The 23,159-nt window shown below is 31.4% G+C and overlaps 1 protein-coding gene across 2 annotated transcripts in view; it reads left to right on the top strand.

Annotated features, from left to right (window-relative positions):
- LOC131844226 (heparan-sulfate 6-O-sulfotransferase 1-like) overlaps window positions 1-23,159 on the top strand; it is a 202,497-nt gene that overhangs the window by 88,283 nt on the left and 91,055 nt on the right. Inside the window, exons 5-8 of one of the 2 annotated variants that reach the window (XM_059193049.1) lie at window positions 350-432; window positions 5,743-5,987; window positions 12,442-12,626; window positions 15,787-16,601. In XM_059193049.1, coding sequence (XP_059049032.1) covers window positions 350-432; window positions 5,743-5,987; window positions 12,442-12,626; window positions 15,787-15,928 — 655 coding nt within the window. In that variant the 3' untranslated portion in view covers window positions 15,929-16,601. Of the gene's footprint in view, window positions 1-349; window positions 433-5,742; window positions 5,988-12,441; window positions 12,627-15,786; window positions 16,602-23,159 lie in introns of those variants that run through there. The other variant, XM_059193048.1, reaches the window with a different exon arrangement.

The raw sequence follows: 23,159 nt of genomic DNA, 5'->3' as shown, positions 1-23,159 counted from the left end.
AACAGATGGACAGATACTTTTGAAGGGTTGCCAGAAGAAATCCAGAGAACCAAATTATTAATTATGTCTGCCTACTCTATAACTGCAGTTAGACAGACCCCTTGATCTATCTCGTATTTATAATGATGGTTGAATCAGATCTTAAAATACGTGCCACTAATATACGTGTATATTTTTTGGTGTATATAAAAATATAGATAGACCTCTCTTACTACTATAGTGTATCAAAGGGTATTTTAAATACTGAATATAGTTTTCATTGTAATCAAATAGCATTTATATTTTAACTTATTTGCCATATTTTAATATAACCTTAATTCTAAAGTCTAATCCAATTTAATAACACCAGGTACTTGTCGGAGTACCGGCATGTGAAGCGAGGCGCTACGTGGAAAGGCTCCCGGCACTGGTGTCAGGGACGGACCGCTACAGGTAACAAACTTATAGCAATTATTATTACACTAGCCGGCCTGTGTTGTTCGTCTACATCACACTTACTTCACATTTATCATTATATATTTAGCTCAATTTATGTAATATTTTTTTAAATCATAACATAGCTTGTGTATGTTTTATTCTGATGTATAAGCTAAGTTGTATTATTGTAAAAAAATACCAAAATCCGTTCGGTAAAAGAGTATCAAACGTGCATCCATTAATGCATACTCACAAACTATTGCGTTTATAATATTAGTAAGATTACTACCACTAAGATACCACAAACTCACCGATTTCAGCTACCAAATAACTTTATAAACTAGAGGGTGAGAAATGGCAGTGAAATACTGGGTGCGGGGACATAACAACTTAGTTCTCCGGAATGATTATGTGAGTGTAACATGATGGCGTGATAATCAGTGTTGTTCATGTATAAAGTTGCGTTATTAGCGTGGAATGCTGAAGTTTAAAGTAATAATGAAACTCAGCTAGATCTTACCTAAACATTCCTCTTAAAATCTTTGTGAAAATTTTGCTTATATAAAAGAATGTTAGATAAAAACTCTACTTTTAAACAGAGCTCAAATTATAAATTCGTGGCTTTTACCCGTAAAGCGCCAAGAAACTTGTTATCTACCACAACCCGTCTATAACATCTATATATACTGGCTTAGAAAGTTTATAAACCTAATATCATATTATTTTGTAATTATGAATAGTCATGATCAATCAATATATAATCTCTAAGAGATTATTTATTGTTTCACAGTGAACGAATTTTCAGAAACGACCCGGTTCATTTCATATATTCCTCCATACATGCAAATAAATAAATTTTACCTCAGTAATATGTTAGTATTGACTGTATAATATCTATATTTATTCAGCAATTCGTTTCGTTTCCTATTCTGAGAAATAGAATCTATTATAATACGAGATTTTTCTTATGGCATATATCGAGTGTAAGAAAACTAAGAAATAAGAAGCACGTCACGCGAATTCATTTGAATTTTATGCATTCCCAGTATATGTATTACACGCACGTTTATAAAACGAATGCGTATTATGTTTAACTTAATACAGATTTGTCTATGATATAGGTTCCTAATGTAGCGCACCACTTATAGGTTTTTGTCTCGTCTCCATTCTATAATATTCCCTTTTTTTATATACAATTTATTTTTTTACTATATATTTTTTTAAAACTGCTATTGCCACAGTTATACTATATTTAAACATGCAATTCCACAAGCCGACATTCTCACCCAACGCTGTGAACCTAACTCTAGGTCAAAGTTCTACTTAAATTTGACTAACTATTTTTTTAATCTATATAAATACTGTGTAAGTATATATAAATACAGGTCTTTCTATTTTATATTGTATACTGAGAAATAATATGGAAATATTTAGAGTACTGTTTCACGATAACCCGGTTACTAACATTGTCTAAAAATATTTGGTTTTCCCAACAATGCTGCTATAACAATGTATTAAGTGTTTACATAATATTGTTAGTGATAATACTAAGATGTAGTAAAATATAAGCAGAGTACATAACACTAACGGGATCATCGACCTTTGCCAATTTAGCTAAGTTTTTATCTACTGTACAACGCTAATCGACCGCGGGTCCCGGCTCAATTATGTGCACATGCTGTTCCACGTACTTGCTAGTTCCTGTTTGAGCGGTTTGCTAATATCCGATATTTTATATTAACGAAAGAAACTTAATCAATTGTCTGTATTTTCATGTACATGTAGCATACTGTACCGTATCATTATATCATCAGTAACCTTTGATAAAAGTAGTTCCTTTTTTGTGAAAGCCAAATCAAGTCCAGCTGGTGGATGTAGTCTAATCGTTCGATGATGTCCAATCTATTTTTGTGCCGTTCTTTTGAAATGTAATCGAGACTATATGTACGGGATAAATCGATAACAATGTTAATTATTTCTCTCATAAAACACGAATTATGAAACTAAAGAGTTAGGAATGCTCTAATTCCATATATAATTGAAGAGTATAAAAATGTGCAAAACAGCTCAGGCTTATTATTCGGTCGCAATAAATTTAAAGAGGAGAACGGCTGATATCAGTTTTAATTAAAAATTCTTCCTTGCTACCAAGGTTGTCAGTTATTTAATTTTATCAGTAGCATTTAATTATTTATAATCTCATTCATTACAATTATTTTAAAGTTTTTATTTTAATCAATAACTAAACTTTGTTCCATTAGAAATTACTAAAAAGGTAAACAAATAGGTAACTATGTTTAGTAACAAGAGGTCATTACAAATAGTACTAATATAAGATTAATAATTACATACACAAACAAATCTAAATATATTGAATATTTCGATTTGTTTAACTAAGATTTATTTTCATCGTTACATAGATGTTAGTATGATAGATGAAAAACAATCCAAGTTTGACAAATGATGTAAAAACTAAATTGAATATAAAAGTGAAATCTTTAAATAACTTATTTAGTAAATAATAATGATATTTTTAATAATAAATACTACATAATATATATTCTATAATATCTGTATTGTTTGATGTCGTAAAATATTGCTGTCATTCATATTGAATATATTCCGATTATTTATTCGATTGATAAAACGTACATCTCTTTGCGACTGTCGACATATTGAGCTTTTTTATAATTTCATTCGTTCATTTTGCTCTCAATTTTCACTTCATATTTTTCAAATACAATTTATAAAGATACTATTCATGTGATAATTTTTATAAAATTTTATTAAATTCTGTAAGCTCCATTGGAACGGCTTTTACTTTAATACTATCAATACAGATATCGAATCAAATAATTTATATATTATAATAAATAATCACGAATATAGATTCAGAATTAATTAGCGAACATATCTTATAACTTACAAAGAACTACTTTTTGATATTGATTGAAAATACAACAATTGGTATCTTTAAAAAGTTATCTTTATCTTTTATTAAATTAGATGTTATTTTGCGAAAGTATTTTGCTGGTGGTCAATCTTCCTCCCAAATTTGATTTTAAAAATGAATCTGTATTATTTTATTTAACATCTACAATATTTATTTGAAAAAAGTACGAGCTGAGTTTCTTGTCAATTCTTCCCAATTCGAAATTATTCTGAACTGATGGTAGATTTGAGATATCATAAGAGTCTGTAATAGACCTACATGAATAAAGATATTTCAATTTGTATTTTAATATATTTCATTACTCAATATAATTATATGGTTTTGTTTAAATCCACCACCATTTGCATGTGTTAGATCATAAATATTCAGTACGGAAACTTGACCACCACGTGTAGATCCAATAACGTTCGGACGTTGATCGTTAATAGAGAAGTTCACAACAATTCCAGTAGCGGTGGTCATTTGTCCGCACTGAATATTTGTGGTCTCACACATAGTAATGGTAGCGAAATTATAAAAAAAATCTATGAAGTAATTAGTACGATACCTTACGTAGATACTACGTGTACGTCATTACTCAGATAACTCAAGCTCGAATGGGCCTCGGCCTGCGAATCTAGAACCTTAAGTCCCTCCATAAATTACGAAACCAAACGAATTTCGTGATTTTTGACCCTCCTCCCGACCCTATTTCAGTATGTTACATTTAGGAGTCTCCCTACTCTAGTGTCACATTGTACTTTTGAACTATTCTCGTTTATAGTTCAAAATGTCGTCCTTTAATTCCTTAATATAAATCCATCCATCTAGTATTAGATTTTGAATGAGGCTTCCCACCTATTTGTCACACAATGTTACATTGAACTCCCCCCCCCCCCCCCCCCCGCCCCTTCCTAAAGTATGACCTAATTTATAGATAGCCCCTAAGATTTCATCCATTGAAAAGTAGTAAAATTTGATATACAATTATAATTTTCGTAAACTCACTATAAAACAGTTCCCAATTTAAAGCATCCCTAAAGTTCTAAATAATAAAGTTCAAACATAAATAATATCAGCGTTATTGCCAGGAAATAGATAAATAACTCGAAGTATCTATTGTAAGCAGTACGAAAGATACGATATATGGACGTGGCTCTTTGATCTTCCTGATACATGAAAATTTATTTATTGCCATCTAGTTCATAGTAAAATTCCATTTTCGGTCATTTTATTTGTTTGACACTGTTTGAGTGATTTATTACACTCGTATAGTTAGACTGGTTATAACAATAACTCTTGTTTTTGAAAAAGGACGGAATTCTATTCGTTTGTATACTTCGGTTCTATAGGTATTACCGCCGTATTGTTAAATAGTATACATATTATATATACAATTTCTACCCCTGTTTTTACTGGTTATGGGGATGATCTTAATTTAAATATTAATTAATTATATAATATTAATTTAAAATAATATTGCAAATCCTCTAAAATAAATTAATTTTAATTTTTTTTATTTATTTTATAAACGCGATAACAATCTTTTACCTGCTGATGTATAATAGTAGGCTCTCCGAAGTTATTAGTTATTATATATTTTATTACGTAACACTTTTAAAATGTTTTTATATAATATTAATAAAGTACGACGAGACACCACGAATGGCAGATATTTTATTTATAAAAGCACATAAACACCATCAAGTCCAAAGTGGTAGAGTAATAATAACATCGTAAACTCAAGGCTAGTACTCGTGTCTGTGACAGATGTACACAATATGAACAAGTAAATGAGTTACACGACACTAAACAATTATTATTAAAACCTAGTTTGTAGAAGTGTATTATATTTGTGTATAATTATAATTCTCATTAATAGATAAAAATTGTAAGAATGTTTTTTCGATTAGATCACACTAAACCTTACTTTCATATATAGCCAAGCAGACTCTGTGTAACTATGCAACTTACAGTTATCATATTATCTTCCTTAAAATAATATAAATTAGTAGCATGCTTATGATCTTGACATATGATTAGGATTCTCTTAGATTAGTCTATATGTAGTTCTGACCGCAAAAACTAAGTTTGTTGTGTAAAAAAGAAACAACATATAGTTAATAAGATATCATCAAACATTGTGATTTTTCAAACTGTGCCAATATTCTTGTCATTTATACTTTTCTTTATTAACAACGCGATGAAACTGCGACAGCGTATATTACTAGAAGATGATGTATAGCATTATATAGGTGAAACATTTTTGAAACTGAACTCAATGATTTATTGTCTTTATCATTCGCCATTACGATCAACAACAAACACAAAAAATGTAATAACTTCTCTTCATAATATTATTATCGGTAATTGTGAAATTACTATTCACACAGGGGCTGAAGTTCCACCATGCTACTCTGGCGAATCGTGGCGCGGAGTCACATTGGAGGAGTTCACGTCATGCCCATGGAACCTGGCAAATAACAGGCAGACTCGTATGCTGGCTGACCTGGCATTAGTGGGATGCTACAATGGCACCCTCAGACATAGAACACCAGACATCGATAGAGTGTTGCTAGCTTCCGCCAAGAGAAACCTGGCTGCGATGGCTTATTTTGGACTCACGGAGTATCAGAAGGTGAGTAGTTGCTTTGAATTTTAGAACTCTAACGCCTTCCTTACACTTTTCACATTAGTTTTCACTGTTATTTCATTGAATTGATACCCCATCCCATTTCAATAGCAATCGAAATTACGACGGCCTGAACCTAGACTCGTATCCGACTTTAGTCTGTCTTTAGTCTAAAGTAGTATCCATCAGGCAGGAATTGCCATTCAGCAGTCCATGACGCATTGTCAACTGTTTACGTTATAGAGGATGCAATATTTGTTATACTTTTTTTTCGTATTATGGCGACGTATAACATAAACATTCTTGTTCTTTCAAATGTTTAATTCCTGGCTGAAAAAGAAGTAATTTGGGTCAATAACAGATACGATCGTGAATTACGTACCTACCTACCCTGATCAGATTCGAAGATAAACGGTATTGGTAGTCGTTATTCAAGATAGCTCCGCTTCGCATGGCGTCATCGGGTTTTAACTCGTTTGTTGCGATCTAAACTACGTAACTACGGGATGGACCAGAGTCGATTGGAGAAGCTTTTACGTTTATTACCAAATTTACAACGCGAAGTAGTTTAACAAACGCTTTTTTATTAATTGCTTGGATTCCGCGGAAGTTTTTATTGCTTTCTGTTTCGTACTTCCCTTAAATTAAAAATATAGAATTATTGTTTTACCACCTACATTATAGGTATTTATCTCGGACAACTACGAAATAATTTCACTACTTCTACTAAAATATTTATATATCTCATTTTACTTTATTTCTATGTGTGTCATCGCAGAACATTTTTCTAAGCTAACCGATTTTCAGTGGACTACTCATAATCAATTTTATTTAAATGCTGGTGCATCTATATAATCTTAATAAAGATGATAAGTAGTAAATTAGAATATATCAAATATTCTAGTTATTACTTTTACTATTATTAAAGTTGGTCACACGGCTGGAACACGGTATTTCTAATCTTTGTTTTATAATTCATAATTTTACAACAGAAAAGCAATATTTCATCTAAGAACCATAAAGTTAAAATTAGAAGAAAAATTAATAAGTACCTAAAGTAATTTCTCACGGGTAATAGATACCTACGAGTATACGGCTTGAAACAGCACTTGTCGGATTTTAAACGCGTGAAAGTAATTGCTTGAACGTTTATTTTCTCGAAAACGTAAACTTTCCCAAGTCCACGGAACATTTATTTTCCAAGCCATTAGTTATAATATTTATGGTAAACCTACTTACTATTTGTAAGAAAGATAAGATAACGGACTCTGATGAATGTGATTAGCAAAAAGAATGTTTTTAAAATATAACCATCCTGGTACAGGTAGGTACGGTGGAAAGAAATTACAATATTTCCGTTGCTAGCGTTTCAAAAACATGTTTTTCCATTTGTATTTCTGACAGAAAGATATATAGATTCGTAATTTAAACCTACGCACGTATGTGAAATTTTGATAAGTAAAAAATACAAATTATCTTAATATTTTACACTTGTAATCTTAGATAGAATAGTCAGATTTAATGTAATTGTCTCGTGATTATATACATATAAAAATATATTAAAATAAACAATTGTCCAATGTCCAAACAATGAACAACCGATTGATCTAGAATCGGGACTAACAGGGGTAATCTATTAAATTGGTTCTCCTATATAGCTAAGTACTAAATTAGCGAAGACATAGCGCTATAGAAACAATCATATCATAAAAAACAGCATATTGGTATGGTATGTTAGACTCCATTCTCCGCAATTAGCCTCACATTCGGGCCGTTGTGCGTGTAGAGCCAGACTACTAACGTAGCCAGCCAAGCTCCTTCCAAAAGCGCAGAAGACTCCTGGTGTCTTCGCAGGCTTCACGGAGCGACCTCACCGTTCCGAGGATTTGTTTTCGTTGTTGGGCCACTGCCGTGCACTCCAGGATTACATGAGCCGCCGTTTCTTCAGCTTCAAAGGAGCCCCGACAAAGGGGGCTGTCTGTAGCATCAATTTTGTATAAGTGTTTGTTTAAGGAACAATGGCCCGTTATTGTCCCTATCATTATTTTAAGGTTTTGTCTATCTAGATTAAGTAGACGTGTTGTTAACCGATGGTTCGTTTTTGGAATTGCCACTTTAGATTGTTTGCAATCAGTGGTTAGGTTCCATCAAAACAGCATATTTTGTAGGCGGTTAAAAAGAAGTATCTATACGTAGATTCTGTGATGACCTTAAAATTGCGTAAACAGACCTTGGTCACGCTAGACGTTATCACATATGTATCAACAAAGCGAATCAACCGAAAGCAAATCTATTTAGAATTGCAGTTATAAGGACAATTTATCACATCAAGACAATTAATATGGAAATTATTAACTATTAACGAATTTATAATAAGGATAAATCAATATTATTCGTATCCGTATATAAATTCATATTTACCCAATTAAATATATATTACACAAGAGTTAAACGCGTTGGAAAGGACCTAAATACTTTAGACTGTAGGCGACAGGTGTAGGAGTCAGGTCATTCCACCGGCCCATTCCAACGTTGTCGTAGGAGCATCGTCCCTGAAATCCGACATGAAAGGTGGCATTAGCGAAGGTATTTTCTGTCGCCGCTGAATGTTGACCACCCAAACTATAAGCCCTTTTTATACCGATAATCCGTATCTTATCTGACAGTCTGAACTCCATCGTTACTATCTTTACATTCTTTCCTATTCTCTTAATATAAGTTTTACCTGGTAACCATCGTGGATAATTCCTAGTGAATTCATCACGATGTGCTAACTATACTTTATTTTCATTGCCTTTCACTAGTGCTTCACCAGTATGTGCTGTTAATGCAGGCGGGTGCACCATTTCGTTATCATTCATAAAAATACGTATAGTTATACTCATGTATTTGATAACAGTTACCAATGTAACATCTTAATCTGTAACCCACTGACTTAACTTATTACTTAATAAGAAATTACTACTGGCCGACACAAAAAAAAAACTAAGCTTCAATTTATATTTTTGACTGACCCTCCGGCGGAGACTGTTGTAAATGTGGCCACTTCAAGAGTTCCGTCCCTTGTCGTAGACAATTGACAATCCGCTGCATTGTCAATTGTCTACAGCAGTCGTAACGGTATATTTATCTTATTATTTTTTATATTAAAATTAATATACGGTACTTTGACGGTCGATACCGCAAGCCTCCAGGCGTCGTTTCCGTATGACAGTGACAGCGCTGAAAACATTGTGAATATACCACAAAGGAAAGAGGGCTCATGCTCGTTAGCGCTGTTTTACGTGGGGTACCTTAAAAAAAATACGTCGAAAATACAGCAAAGGAAGCATTACGCTTCCATTTGTATATTCTCAATGTACTGTTTCTTACTGCTTATGCAAACGAGTTCGTTTACGGAAATTAATCCTTTTATTTTATATTACTAGGAAATATCGTGTCTTCGTTCACGCAGAACTTGGTATTGTTAGTTCCCGTGCCTATTTTAATATATAATTATTTTTATTGACGGTTTCCATGGATGCGATATACTAAACTTAATATCTTAATGATAATGGATATACCCAATTAATAATAAAATTAAATAAAACCCAGGATAATTTACGCATAATTTATTTACTGTCAGACAACATAGTCCGTGTTTATAGTAACAATTACTTAATATATTAACCTATTTTAGTAAAAAAAATGTGGCACAACCCCTTATAACCTGTCTCACCTAATGTCTCAGATAAGGAGACAGTCTATTTTAAAGGTAATGTCTTCAGGATAATTTTGGAACTAATTAAGTAAAAAAAAAAACAGTAATTTTTTTCTTGAATGAATGAATACAGAAAATCGTACTCATAAATACAAATGGTTGTATTGCGCAAAGATCAAACCTGCGACCATCGGAAGTAAAGCAGTGTACTAAACCGCCAAGATCGTAAATGGTCAGTACAGTTAAAGAGCTTCTCTTATGTGACGGAAGTACGTACCTATTAAGAAATTCCAATGGGAATAGGAATCTGTACGGACGAAGCTGAGGGATATAAGTCTAGTATTTTTTTTACTTTAAGTACTTTTAATAACTAAACGAGCCGTTTCGTTTAGTTTAGTTTCATTCGTATGAATCTAAACAAAAAACCACAAACTAAAATTAATTATTTTTATTTCCATTACGAGTCAGCCAACAGTAGCTACTTCAATTTCCAGATAGAATCAGTAACTTCTGAAATATAGGCGACACATTAACTGACAAATTCGCATCATAAGGTTCCCCTTGCGTTATGAATTTGTCCGTTTTGCCTTTTTAGGTCGAAACCCTAAAAACAAACTTGTAGCTACTCGCATTATTATGCAATTAGCAACGCTGCCCGAATATCCACTTTGTACTAGCTACACAAGACTATCCATTTTACCCCGGTGACCCTCAGCGATAAGCGAACACATTATTTGCACTTGAATCGTTGTCCGCGTATCTCTACGGTCACACTATTTGCCAACACGTTCACCGCCCAGGCGTCTGCCTCCCAAAATCCACCACTTTTCTTATTTTATGAATATTCATCGCCCATTTCCTATAACCACACCGTCTCCCATTTAATGGTTTATTTGTATGATCTTGTTAATCTCGAATTTATTACGCTTTTATACAGTTGCCGTAAACTGCGCTGCGCACATAAACTAGATTTACGCTCCAATGTTTCTGGGAACGGAGTTTTCGTTTGAGTTTTTATTACGGTCGGTTTTAAGGGAACACATTCCAAAGGGAAATTTAAATTTGCAGATAGATAATCAAAATATATTCCGCGAACAAATTTCAATTAGCAGACCGCAATACGGAGTAATGTATTCAAAAGCTAACAACGATATAGGTACTTGAATGTTATCAATTGCTCATTCAATAATTGCACATTTCAACTCTTGGTACAATATTGATGAATGAGTATTTAATAGAATTAGTGCTAATTGGTGGTTTGTATTCACACACTTAAACTTAAAAATGTAAAGTAATAATAAATTATTTAAAAGAGCAACACGCAAGTTTCTTGCTCGTTCTTCTTGTGATGAGACAGCTTTCCGAACGAGCGGTAGATTAAAAAATGTAATGACTATTCAAAAGTGCTTTAATGTAAGTTTATTTGAATAAATGATTTCTATTCTATTCTAATAATACTCTGATATTTAAGTAGATACGCGATGCAACTTTTAACATCTCCTGATACGTAGGTAATTGATATCGCCGCCTAATTTCCACTTGCACTCACAACTCTTATATTAACTTATTTAGGCCTCAGTTGTATAGCTGTTAAGCACACCGTTTTTCTTCTGATGGTCGCGGGTACGATTCCTCGCACAGTGCAAACATTTGTATTCATGAGCAGGATTAATTGTGTCGGTCGGGGTGTATACTATGTATATTATGTATGTATTTATAAAAAAAATATCTAAGTAGGTATATATATCAGTTGTCTAATATCCAAAACACAAGCTCTGCTTACCGTGGGACTAGATGGCGTTTATTGTTATTATTTAAAATATTTAATCTTTATATTCTGTGCCTATAACAGGCAATACAAATTGATATATTATTCATCATGTTTTGATACGTGTGAAATATATTACATGAGAATAATTTGTGTAATCCCTTTTATGAATACGTTCTGAAGTGCGAGACTGTTTTTTGTAATAAAAAATATTTGATCAATTATTGATGATGCAAAATTTCGGTAGAGTGCACTGATAGAAATGGTATAGAGGCCAAATATTACATAGAATCATTCTCTTTTAAATGTGGTTATAAAACAAGACGCCGCCGCTGTCTGTACGCTTAGATATTTTAAAGCTAACGGACTTTAATGCAGTTTTCAGCAATAGTTAGATTTATTCAAAAGGAAGGTTTAAATTTATATTATACATGTTATAGTACAGAAAACCGATAAATACAAATATTTGTTTGTTTTGTTTTTTTTTAACATTTAAATGACAGGATACAATGATTAACTAAATAAATTGTACAATGGCGGGCTAAACCCAAAATGAGTTGAGAGAACCCAGTCAACCTTTGAATTACTGATAGGAATTTATAACACATCAGTGCGAAGCCGTTGTGGGTTGCTAGTTGTAGATATAACAGATGTTTAAATAATAATAATAATCTCAGGACAATTTATACAGCGCCAACTAGACCCAAGTTAAGCTAGCTAAAGCTTGTGTTATGGGTAGGTACTAGATAACTGATACAAATACATAGATATTTTTTTTCGTAAATACATACATATTATGCATAGAAAACAAACCGAGATACATAGGAAACAGACCGATACAAACAATCTTAGTCATGAATACAAATGTTTGTGCCGTGAGGAATCGAACCCGCCACCATCGGAAGTAAGGCAGTGTTCTAAACCGCTAGCTCACTGGGGATGTTTAAATGTATGTGTAACTGTGTTTATTGATCAAAATTTTATTTGCACAGATATCCCAGTACGTTTTTGAAGAGACGTTCAATTTGCGTTTCGCGGTGCCGTTCACGCAACACAACGCGACCGTGTCGGGCGCCACTCTCGCCTCGCTGTCGGCCACGCAAGTTGCACACATCAAGAAACTCAACTCGCTGGACCTCGAGTTGTACGAGTTCGCCAAGAATCTTATGTTCAAAAGGTATAGTCTCTATAATCTGAATCTTTACATTAGAATATTATTAGTATTTTTTATTTTATGTCATTGCTTGATGAAGAAGCTGATGTCATACCTGATAGTTAGTTATATATATGTTACATTATATATATATTTTAGAGAATTAAGCAGTAATTTAAATATTAAAATGATTGTAGTTAATACGTTTAGATTAGAAAAATACTGAGATACAAAAATGACATGTTCTATATAAAAATGTACAAAAATTGATTATCTGATGGCCAGCATTATACTTTTAACGTATATGTATAATGTATATGCATGAACAGTGCCTACCACGGACATCACATCATGATGGGACGGTCGTGGTTGCTATTCCAGATGACTAAAATGTGGTGCCTCCGTACTCTATAATTTGACTGCCATATCTACCGTTATACCTTTTGCAAAGTAAACTACTTGCCGACTGCAATAGGTGAGGCAGAAGTGCCGCGTAAAAGTCCTCGGTAGTAAAATGTGCTTTAGTCGAATTTGTCGTTCAATCGACTTTCTTACTTTGAAATATTGTTGAGTCGCTAATCAAATGTCTCTCTTTATAGAGGATTAGACGTGGATTTTTTTTAAATTAAAGTAAAAATAAAAAGCCTCAGTTCTTCCTTATGACATTTACTAGTGTGAGCCCCAGCAAATCGATCGAGCCATTTCAGAGATTAACAAGAATAAACAGACAGGCATTTTTTAATTATTTTTCTGATGTAAGTACCGTATATAGTTTCTTTTGCATTTAGTGAAAACCTGTTAATTTGACATGTAACAAAAGTAATTTGACAAGCAACAAGAAAAAAAACGGACACGTCAATTGCATTTGAATATTGTCAATAAAATTTTATATAAAACTAGCTACTCACCCTGCTTCGCACGGGTGAACATGTATTATTATACATATAAACCTTCCTCTTGAATCACTCTATTAAAAAAAACCGGACAGACAGCGACAGCGGTTTTGTTTTATACTATGTAATAATAATAATGATAAAATATCAAGCTATTTCTTGTTTTGTATTGATCTATTATAAGACATATTATAATTGTTGAATTATATAGATAGATCTATAATTTAAATGAACCCAGCAGTTTTAGCGTTTAGTAAATTAATTTTGGTCTTATTAGGATACATTTTATCACGGAGTAAGGCTAGAGCCCAATTTGTGGCGCTATAAAAAAAACAAATAAGATGTTTAATTAAACTAAGAAAGCAACCTCTTTGAGAAAGTAAACCCTTTATAATAAACGCTGTGTGAATTATCCAGACATATTATTACATATATTATATCAAATTTAGCAAATATATATTTTTACTAGCTATCCCTAGGCTTCGCACGGATGTATGTATATTATACATATAAACCTGATTCTTGAATAACTTTGTTGCTAAAATTGCACTAAAATTCATTGCGTAGTTAGACAACTGATGCGATTTCATTTTATGTAAAGATAACTATAAAAAAAAAAATCTGATTGAGTTTTAAAATTGGTTTAAAGCTGTAATAAGTAGCTCGAAAAACAATTTTGAACTTGATTCATTATGACGCGTCGATTAATCCCAATTCCCATCCGTAATCAACGTTAAATGACGGATGAGTAAGTCTAGTTATTGATAGCTATCAAGGCGGCCTTAATGCACGTCTATTATTAGCCAACTAAGGACAGAAACCAAATATATTATAAAAAAATAAAAATTTGGTATTAAATAATCATGTTTTCTGTAATAACAATGTAGTAGTTGCAGCGGTGTTGTAATTAGGCTGTTTTCGGTTTACTGACTGATCAAGATCAGCTAAACACATGTTTGAGTACCAAATTTATATTTACGTATATATAAATATGTGAAAGAAAAACTTTGTACCCGTTTTTACGAAAATTGCACGGACGGAAGTAGTATGATTAGAGTATGAGTAGGTAGAGTATGAAATTTCGCACTCTTGTGATTTAAATAGAGAAATATATTAAGTCAATAAAGAAAAACATACATACACTACCATGTGTTTGAAACACACGCATATATTCTCTTTTGTTTATTGTTAAAGTTTGAGATCAAATTGATATTATTTGTATTTAATATAATTTATCTATAGTCTTGCTGAATGTTAAGTTTATTAGATCGACCACTAGTAATCATAAATACAAATTCAAATTAAAAATCATTTTTGTAGGACATTTTATCCCTTATGAAGTAATTTTTGTGTTATTGTTTTTCTGCTACGGTATATCTCTTGAGATATACCGTAGCAGATATACTTGTTATAGATTGAGAAGTACTGACAAGAAACTCAACTGAACTAATTCTTTTTAACTGAACAAATCCACTTATTTGTTAAAGTTATTTTATATTTAGGTGTCAATGATACTAAATTGATGATCCCGTACTTCAACATATACGCCATATGCCATGCACATTTGTAATGTAGGTAATGGTTTATTGAGTAACTAAAGTGTTAACAGAAATTTTAAATTGATTAAAAAGTAACTTCAGAATATCCCTTATAACTAAATATACAAGTATACACAAGATGAATACATAAAGCATTATTTCGGTCACGTTTAATAGGGAACTATCTTTATTGCCTTGATGAAATTTTGAATTGTTGCTCTAATCTAGTTTCGGAAATCCTATAGATAAGATATAACCCATAGCTAGATAAATTTGAATCAAGTCTATTTATATATACAGATTTGTTTCATAGTTATATATAATTTAGTTATAGTTTTTACAGTCCGCAATAAGACAGGACAATGTCTGTCGTATCCACCAGTTTGGTATAAAAATAGAAAATGACCATGATTAAACATATGCAATTTGTCATAATTCACGCGGTCAGAGTCGCTGAATATAGGTGATTTATAATATTAATCACCTCTCCGGTACTTTATTTTATTATTATTTAGTGTTTGCAAAGTAATTGTTAATAAAGTTTTATCAATATATGTATTTACAAAAAAAATCATAGATACGTATTTATATCAGTTATCTGGAGACTAGGTGGCGTTCTGTGAATTAAAAAAAATAAATGTGACCATTCGAAAGTGATTAAATTTAAGTAATTTAATTTTAAGCATTTTATTATTCTTTATTCTATTCTTTCAATGCCATTGACGTTCCTAAATAATTGTATTATTGTTTTAGATTCGAAGCATTGAAGAAACGAGACACGGATTTCGACTTCCGGTGGCGACACCTGGGCGAGGTGTCGCGCACCGGTGTCACCGAGTTCGATTGGGACAGCAACCTGGAAGACGCGACCACGGAAAAGTACAGAGGCAAGTAACTTGCCCACATAACACAAGAGTAAAGTTATGAACGTGAATATAATAGACTAGTCATCAATTCATTACATCACAAACCGCATCTGTCCATTCCTGGATATAACTATAGCTGAACCATGTTGGTTTGCTTTAGGATTTGTGGTTGTATCTATTCCAGTGATTAATACAATAATAAGATTAAAACGGTCCACACACGACACTAAAGTCAGGAGCTTTGCTGAGAGTATGTAAAAATTCGACGGGCATACGGAAAATCGGCTCTGATTTCCCTAGTCGCCACTTCGTCGATATTGCCTCTGATCTTAGTGTCGTGTATAGACCATTTTACATTGTAGTCATTAGCGGCATGTAAAATTGAAAATATACCCGTAATGGCGGCGGCAGGATCGCTTGCTATTCAATTTTAGTTCTAATGTTACTCTACATTACGGGGCGTTGTTAATTTTATATGCAGCCAATGAATTCAATGTTTCCTTGTATAGATTGCAATGTTCGTTATCCGATTAACTAGATTATAGGACTGTACAAATAGCTTTTAGTATTAGTTCATTCTAAAGAAAACGTGTCCTATTTTTTCATGTTCCCAGGGAATAACCAGTGATTTGGCACTGTGTTCGTTATTTCGATAATTATAATAACTGCAAGTCTACTCTGTAGTCTAATCTCAATATAGATTTCAACCTATACATTTTTTTGACATTCTTGATCGTAGTCAAGAATGACTTTTGATCGTAGTCAAGAATAAACTTAATAAATATATAAGAATGTCAGTTTATTCATTTCATTGACTACGAAATATAAAATTAATATATTGCTAGCTAATAATTCAAGATTATAAAAATCTGATCGGAATTATTTTCCAGGGTAGACAGGCGGATCTGTGGATATATTATCTACAAATTGTGCTATAAATCCATCCCTTATAAATGGTACATATATAGTTTATATATATTTTTAATTATAAACAATTGTTGAGTGAATGTTGATGTTTGATAGAAACAGGGTAGGTAACACTGTTAGGAATGGCCCAACGAAGCGTAAGGCTCTAGTAATACTTAATTTTAATACTTCCCAATGAATCGCGCTGTACTAAATCTTAAAACCGTCGTCACTAAAAAGGGTATAACTGATTGTTTTTTTTAATTAGAAATAACGAAATTATTAGGCGTATTGGACTCCGGTTAGGGAATTATTACCTAATTATTAGCTTCATCTTTATTTGAAAGGACATCTTTTACAAAATATAGATTTTAACATATAATACAATATTATTTTTGAAAAGTTGTAACAAAAAGGATTCAAATCAATTAATTATATAAATAATACAGTAATAGATACTTAGATTGTATTAACTACACTCATAAAATGTAAACAGTTTGGTATAAATAAAAAAATAGTGATTAAATATATTTTAGAGAAATTATTAAAGAAGGTTCACGAATTTGACAAATTTTACTTGAGTTCTTTTATATTAGAGGGAAGAATAATAATAAACACTTGCTCAAACATGTATGTATTTATGACTAGATCGATAAAATAAGCACAGACTATTTATGTATGTATTGTTAATCTGTACAGCATAACAGCGTGGTTCACTGGTCGAACAATACTCTATACTTATAATAATGTTATTACTATGTACATAGATGTATTATACGTGAGTAGGATATGTAGAATTACAAAAACTTGAGATATGTACATACCGATCTTGGTAATCTAATAATACGGATGGAATTGCAATGTGTTATTATATTTTACATTATTGTGTTCGATTATAACACAATTGAAGTTAACCAAAGAATAAATTATATATATATATATATATGTATATATGTATTATCATGGAATTATATCAGATAGAATTTTAAATCATATGCAATGGAAGGCGGTATTGGTTGAAGTCGAATCAGTATATCTGAAATGGAATGGGATTTATTCGGTAGATGTTTAAACACACGACATTCATTATTACAATTAACTTAATATCAATAAATTACACACTTAAAAACACTTAAAACATTGCAATATTACAAAACTGTTGCAATGTTTTAGTTTTTTATTTCTCTGTTACAATTGTACAAATTATATAAACAGAATATGTACAATGATAATATCTCGGCGATGTACACGTGACACTACAGTGTTTCAGGCGTCGTTAGGCTACGGTAACCGTTTATAATTAAATGAGCCGTATGCTTAATTGCCACCATAGTTGTATAAAAAAATGTATTAGAAAATTCGGAAAATATCAGAGCTCATAAATTATGTAACATATGCTGTTTATGTAAATGTAATTGTAAATATCCGTGAGAAAAGTTTAGAAAAAAGTTTTGTTCACAATATTAAACACTTCACTTACTTATGCTTGAAAGTACTAATTACTGCAAATTACTTTAGATGTACATAAATACTGTGAGCTGTATTTATCATTAGCACAATATAAATCAAACTGAGTTAATGTGTGAGATATTTCTCTGTCACATGGTGTTAAATAGCAGTTTAACATTATGATAAATATATCTACTAATTTATTTGTATGTTACTCAGTGGTATATTTGCCTGTAATAAAACGCATTATCAAGATTGGCGGCCTCGGTGGTCCTGCGATTTAACACTCAGCTTTACTTCCGATGGTTGCAGGTTCAATTCCTCGCACGGTACAAACGTTTGTATTTTTATAAGTATGGTGGTTTGTATCGATTCAGGGTTTTTCTATATATATGGATTTACGAAAAAAATTTGTGTATTTGTGTCAGTCATCCAGTACCCATAACACAAGCTTTAACTAGCTTACTTGGGTCTAGATGGCACTGTGTGAATTGTCCCGAGATTATTATTATTATTAACAAGATTGTAGAAAGAGAACATACTAATACCGCCTCTTATTGTAAATGCACATTTTTTTATAATAATGTAATGTACCTAGTTGTAAGCCGAAATTTCATTTTAATAATAATTGTTTGAATTTTGAGACTTGCTAGGTATAGCTTTAAAATTAATTTGTTATATTAATTTGGACATTGCGTTTAATGTAGTGTAATGTGCCGAAACTTGTGAATGTATCCTTTTATCCAACATCTGCAGAAAAAGAATGGTAATTCTCTGTCAATAATAATCTAATTCTAATATTCAACATACACATATAATTCTTAGCCAAGAACCGCTATATTTATACCTATAAATATTCTACGAAGGTTATCTTATTTAATTCAGTTCATACTTTTTATTTGAACAGAAACCTCGTTTTGCAGTATTGAGTGGGTACATGTAAATATGATTTTATTTTGATTAAGATGATGTCGGAAAACTCCTGTTTCGAGGAGGTCGTCAAATTTCAAAGTTCTTTTTGTCTCTAAAATAGCTACATTAGTGACATGTTTATTATTGCGTGCCAGTGTCATGTCTTATTTACAACAGCATGAGGCGATACCACCTCTTTTTAAATTTTATTTTTTTATTTAACTGCACTTTGCCGGAGCCAGAAAAAGAAAAAAAAACTACAGTTTTAAAATCAGTTTTTATATATAAAATTCGAATCGAAATTTCAAATTTCGAATCATGTCCCTATAGAATAAAAAATGTTGCAGCTAGTAGCATACGTTAGAATTATATTTTTTATAGTTTCTTCGTTGATATGTAAAAGATGAATATGTGAATGTGTATTTTTAATATTTATCTATAACTGTACTGGGTTGTGTATTAGTGTTGTTTATAATTTGTTGTTGGAGAGTGTGTCTTCTAGTGACATTAACCTTTTCGTTCATATTTTCATTTTTCCATTAGTATTAGGTGAAGCGACCAGTCATGTCAAGAAAATCTTCATAACTTATTCACTTATATGATTAATTCAATAACACGTCCCGCATAGTCTTAGTGACATTACAAATAATTCTAAGCATTTTTTATAAATGATCAATACGACACGCTACAATTCTTGTACAAGTTATAAGACGTACGTCGTATACGTGTATGCTTGCATGTTTTTATATTTATATTAGTTTGTATACACGTTCTCGTGAACGATGTAAGTATATGGTTAGTGCTCTCGTATATTTACAATGAATGCATTTACCTCTTCTTAAAACAGAAAAGACCGTTGCCCTACGTGTATTAATAAGTAGTTTTGTTTGCTTTCTTTATCGTGTAAAGCAGCTTCAGCGACACTTGTCTACACAACAAATATTTATTTTTAGACGTAGTTTAGTCTACGTTAACGCTTATTTCTAAAACAGTGTAACTCAAAATAGTCTCTAGGCGGTTACTGCATTTCAGAATTGTTGCAGATGAATAATGTTGTATATTTCAATAGACACTCTGTACACATTATTAATGTTGTTTGTCGGGCCTTAAAATGAAAATGTATATAAATAAAAATCAATTACCGAATGTAAGTAAGGGCATCACTTCAGAATGGCAGCATCTATTTATCTCTTTCTTTTTTGTTGTCTTTGTAATTGTCAAGACAACAGACAGATTTCTTCGACCAGATCATCACGAACAGGGAATATCTGTTCCCTATTCGTGATGATCTGGTCGAAGAAATGTCGGATGATTTTATAAAATCGACAAATTATATTTATAATGTTTACTAAACAGGTAAGTATAAAAGTCTGTATTTAGTAGTTTCATGTCATCATTCAGTATACTTCATATCCCATTATATTTATAACTGGAAACGAATTGTCTACAGATACCGCGCTATTTCCGGAATCGTATTAAATTGCCTATTGACTATCTAAGTTCTGACCTGTGGTTACACTTCATTTCTACGGATATTATTCCAATATGTCATACATTATTTAATGAATGCAATACGTAGTAAGTCATTGGATAACATACTAGTTGAGGCCGCAATTTCGTCTGTTTGTACATTATTAAACGCCGTATGTTGATAACCAAACAATAACATTGAACGAAACATATAACATTTTAATTATAAAACAGTAGAAGGAGCCCTAAAAATATTGTTAAAACAATTATTTCACAAATTAAAAAACTTTTTAACTTAAAACGTTTGTGTTAAGAATTACAACATAAAATTTAAAACGTTTAAAACTGTATAAACAAACAGTTGTTGGCTTATCGTAATTTTACGATTTTATTGTATGTAAACAAGTATTTATTATTTAATGCAGTATCCATTCTACATCATATTATAGTATAAACAATAAAGTGAATGTGGATTAACTTAAATGTATTGTATCAATAAAATTTTATGAAAGCTGTATTGAACAAAAAACTGCCTGTCTCGGTATATACATAGAATATAATATATAACAATTGATATATATTTTTATTTGTGTTTAAAGCATAATATTGTGCTCATTTTCGCATTTATATTATATTTATATATATATATATATGCTATTTTAATGAAATTGGTACTGTTTGTATCAGATATTGGTCAATTTATTGTTATTTGTTGCTATGTACATAGATATAGTTTTATATTATACTTGTAACTCTATATCGGAATGATATTTTTGATACACCGCAATTGATCTCACCCTTAGAAAAAAAATCACCCAGTTAGTTATAACGGCATGCATGTGTTCCATATAGCTAGTATTAAGAATGTAGTATTTTGAACAGATTCGTGTTCAATGCATACAGACTTCTCTCTACATATTTCTAAGACAGCTTCCTCAATCAGTCACTTTTACTAAAAAATAATCAATTTTATCAATCGAATAAATTTAAAATCTATAAGTAATAATTGATGACACTACAAATTTTGTGTAATCTTTTGCGGTATCTCAACAATATTGCAAAGATTTTTTTATAATCGCTAATAGGTGAAATTAGTGACTATATAACTAAATATGATCCATAATTTATGTATGCTTTATTATGGAAACGTATATTTTATCAGATACACCATTAATAAATCAGTCCAGTTTAATGATAAATTACATTATAAAATGATAACACAATAACTATAAATAATCTAGACTTAATGTTCATTAGACACATTAAACTAATCCAATGAAGTCCAATGAGTTCTGATTATCTGTGTTCGAATGAGATCGGCATAGACAATAAATCGATGCCTGTAGACAAGTAGAAAACATTTATATTTCTACAAAAGTTAACGCTATTAACGTCACAACAATAAAATAATCTTTATGTTTGTAAAAAGTAGATAATAGAATCAGTACCTTACTGATGTCTATTGTCCGCGACATCAAATATATAATATGGCGCCCGGTGTGTCTGGACGGTAGGAACAATGCCTAGAAACATAAATTGTCTAACAATTCTTGTTTCTAAGCATATATGAAATAAGGATTACTTTATATTTCCTTCTACAAGTAATAGGGTAAGGTAATCCATTTATTTTATACAAAATGCTCAGCACTCTATACGAGTGTGTACTGCTATGTATCCTATGACTAAGAAGATACTGAATTCAAGGTCATTTTTGTCAGTGAGTATCTGAAATCAACGTCATTTTTGTCAGTGTGCAATTATTACAGTTTAGTATTTTGTGTTTTTTGCAGAACCTAATGTTTCTACCTGTCTGTTAGTAGAATCAGTAGTCTATATGAAATGCAGGCAAATTATAATTACGCCAAATAATGTATGTAACTACATTCTTCATCAATGTATTGCATCAACATCTGACATTATGTAAATATTCTTTGATGCGTACATAACATATCTGCTACTAGACTTATACCAAGGAAAGTGTTTCTGTTATCTTGGTATCAGTCTAGTGCACTCATTTCATCTTAGTTACCATTATTGGTATTGCGTTTCTTTTATCTATAAGAGTTTATAGCAACTGTAACGTAATTTGCTTTAAGTATAAAATCTCAAAGTTGTACATAATCACATATCTTATGTTAATTTTGTTTACATTGGTTATAATTATCAAGTTATTTTATTTTATGTACACATGCACAGTCAGCTTCAATAAAATGTATATTATAAGTTTACAAGCAGCTTTTGTTTCTCAATATTGTCTCTGAGTTAGAAATCTCAGTCTTGCATCAAATTAATTGTAGAAAGTCTTTAAAGGACCATTACATGTTAGTGAGTTCTGTCTTTGAGGTTGTCTTTTATTTTTGAGGTTGACTGTAGGCTTAAATTATTTTTATTGATGCATATTTTTACCTGGCTATCATAATAATTTTAATTAGCGATAAGTGATTATATTGATGAGTGTATGTATATTTTTCTGTGCGTAAAGTAATACTAAGTCCTGTGATAAAATCAATTTTGCACCCAAGG

The sequence above is a fragment of the Achroia grisella genome, unplaced genomic scaffold (assembly GCF_030625045.1).
Source record: "Achroia grisella isolate CSIRO2021 unplaced genomic scaffold, CSIRO_AGI_Agris_v1 utg402, whole genome shotgun sequence".
Taxonomy (NCBI): domain Eukaryota; kingdom Metazoa; phylum Arthropoda; class Insecta; order Lepidoptera; family Pyralidae; genus Achroia; species Achroia grisella.
Note: the sequence above shows the minus strand (reverse complement) of the source record. Positions and strands in the feature narration are given on the sequence as shown.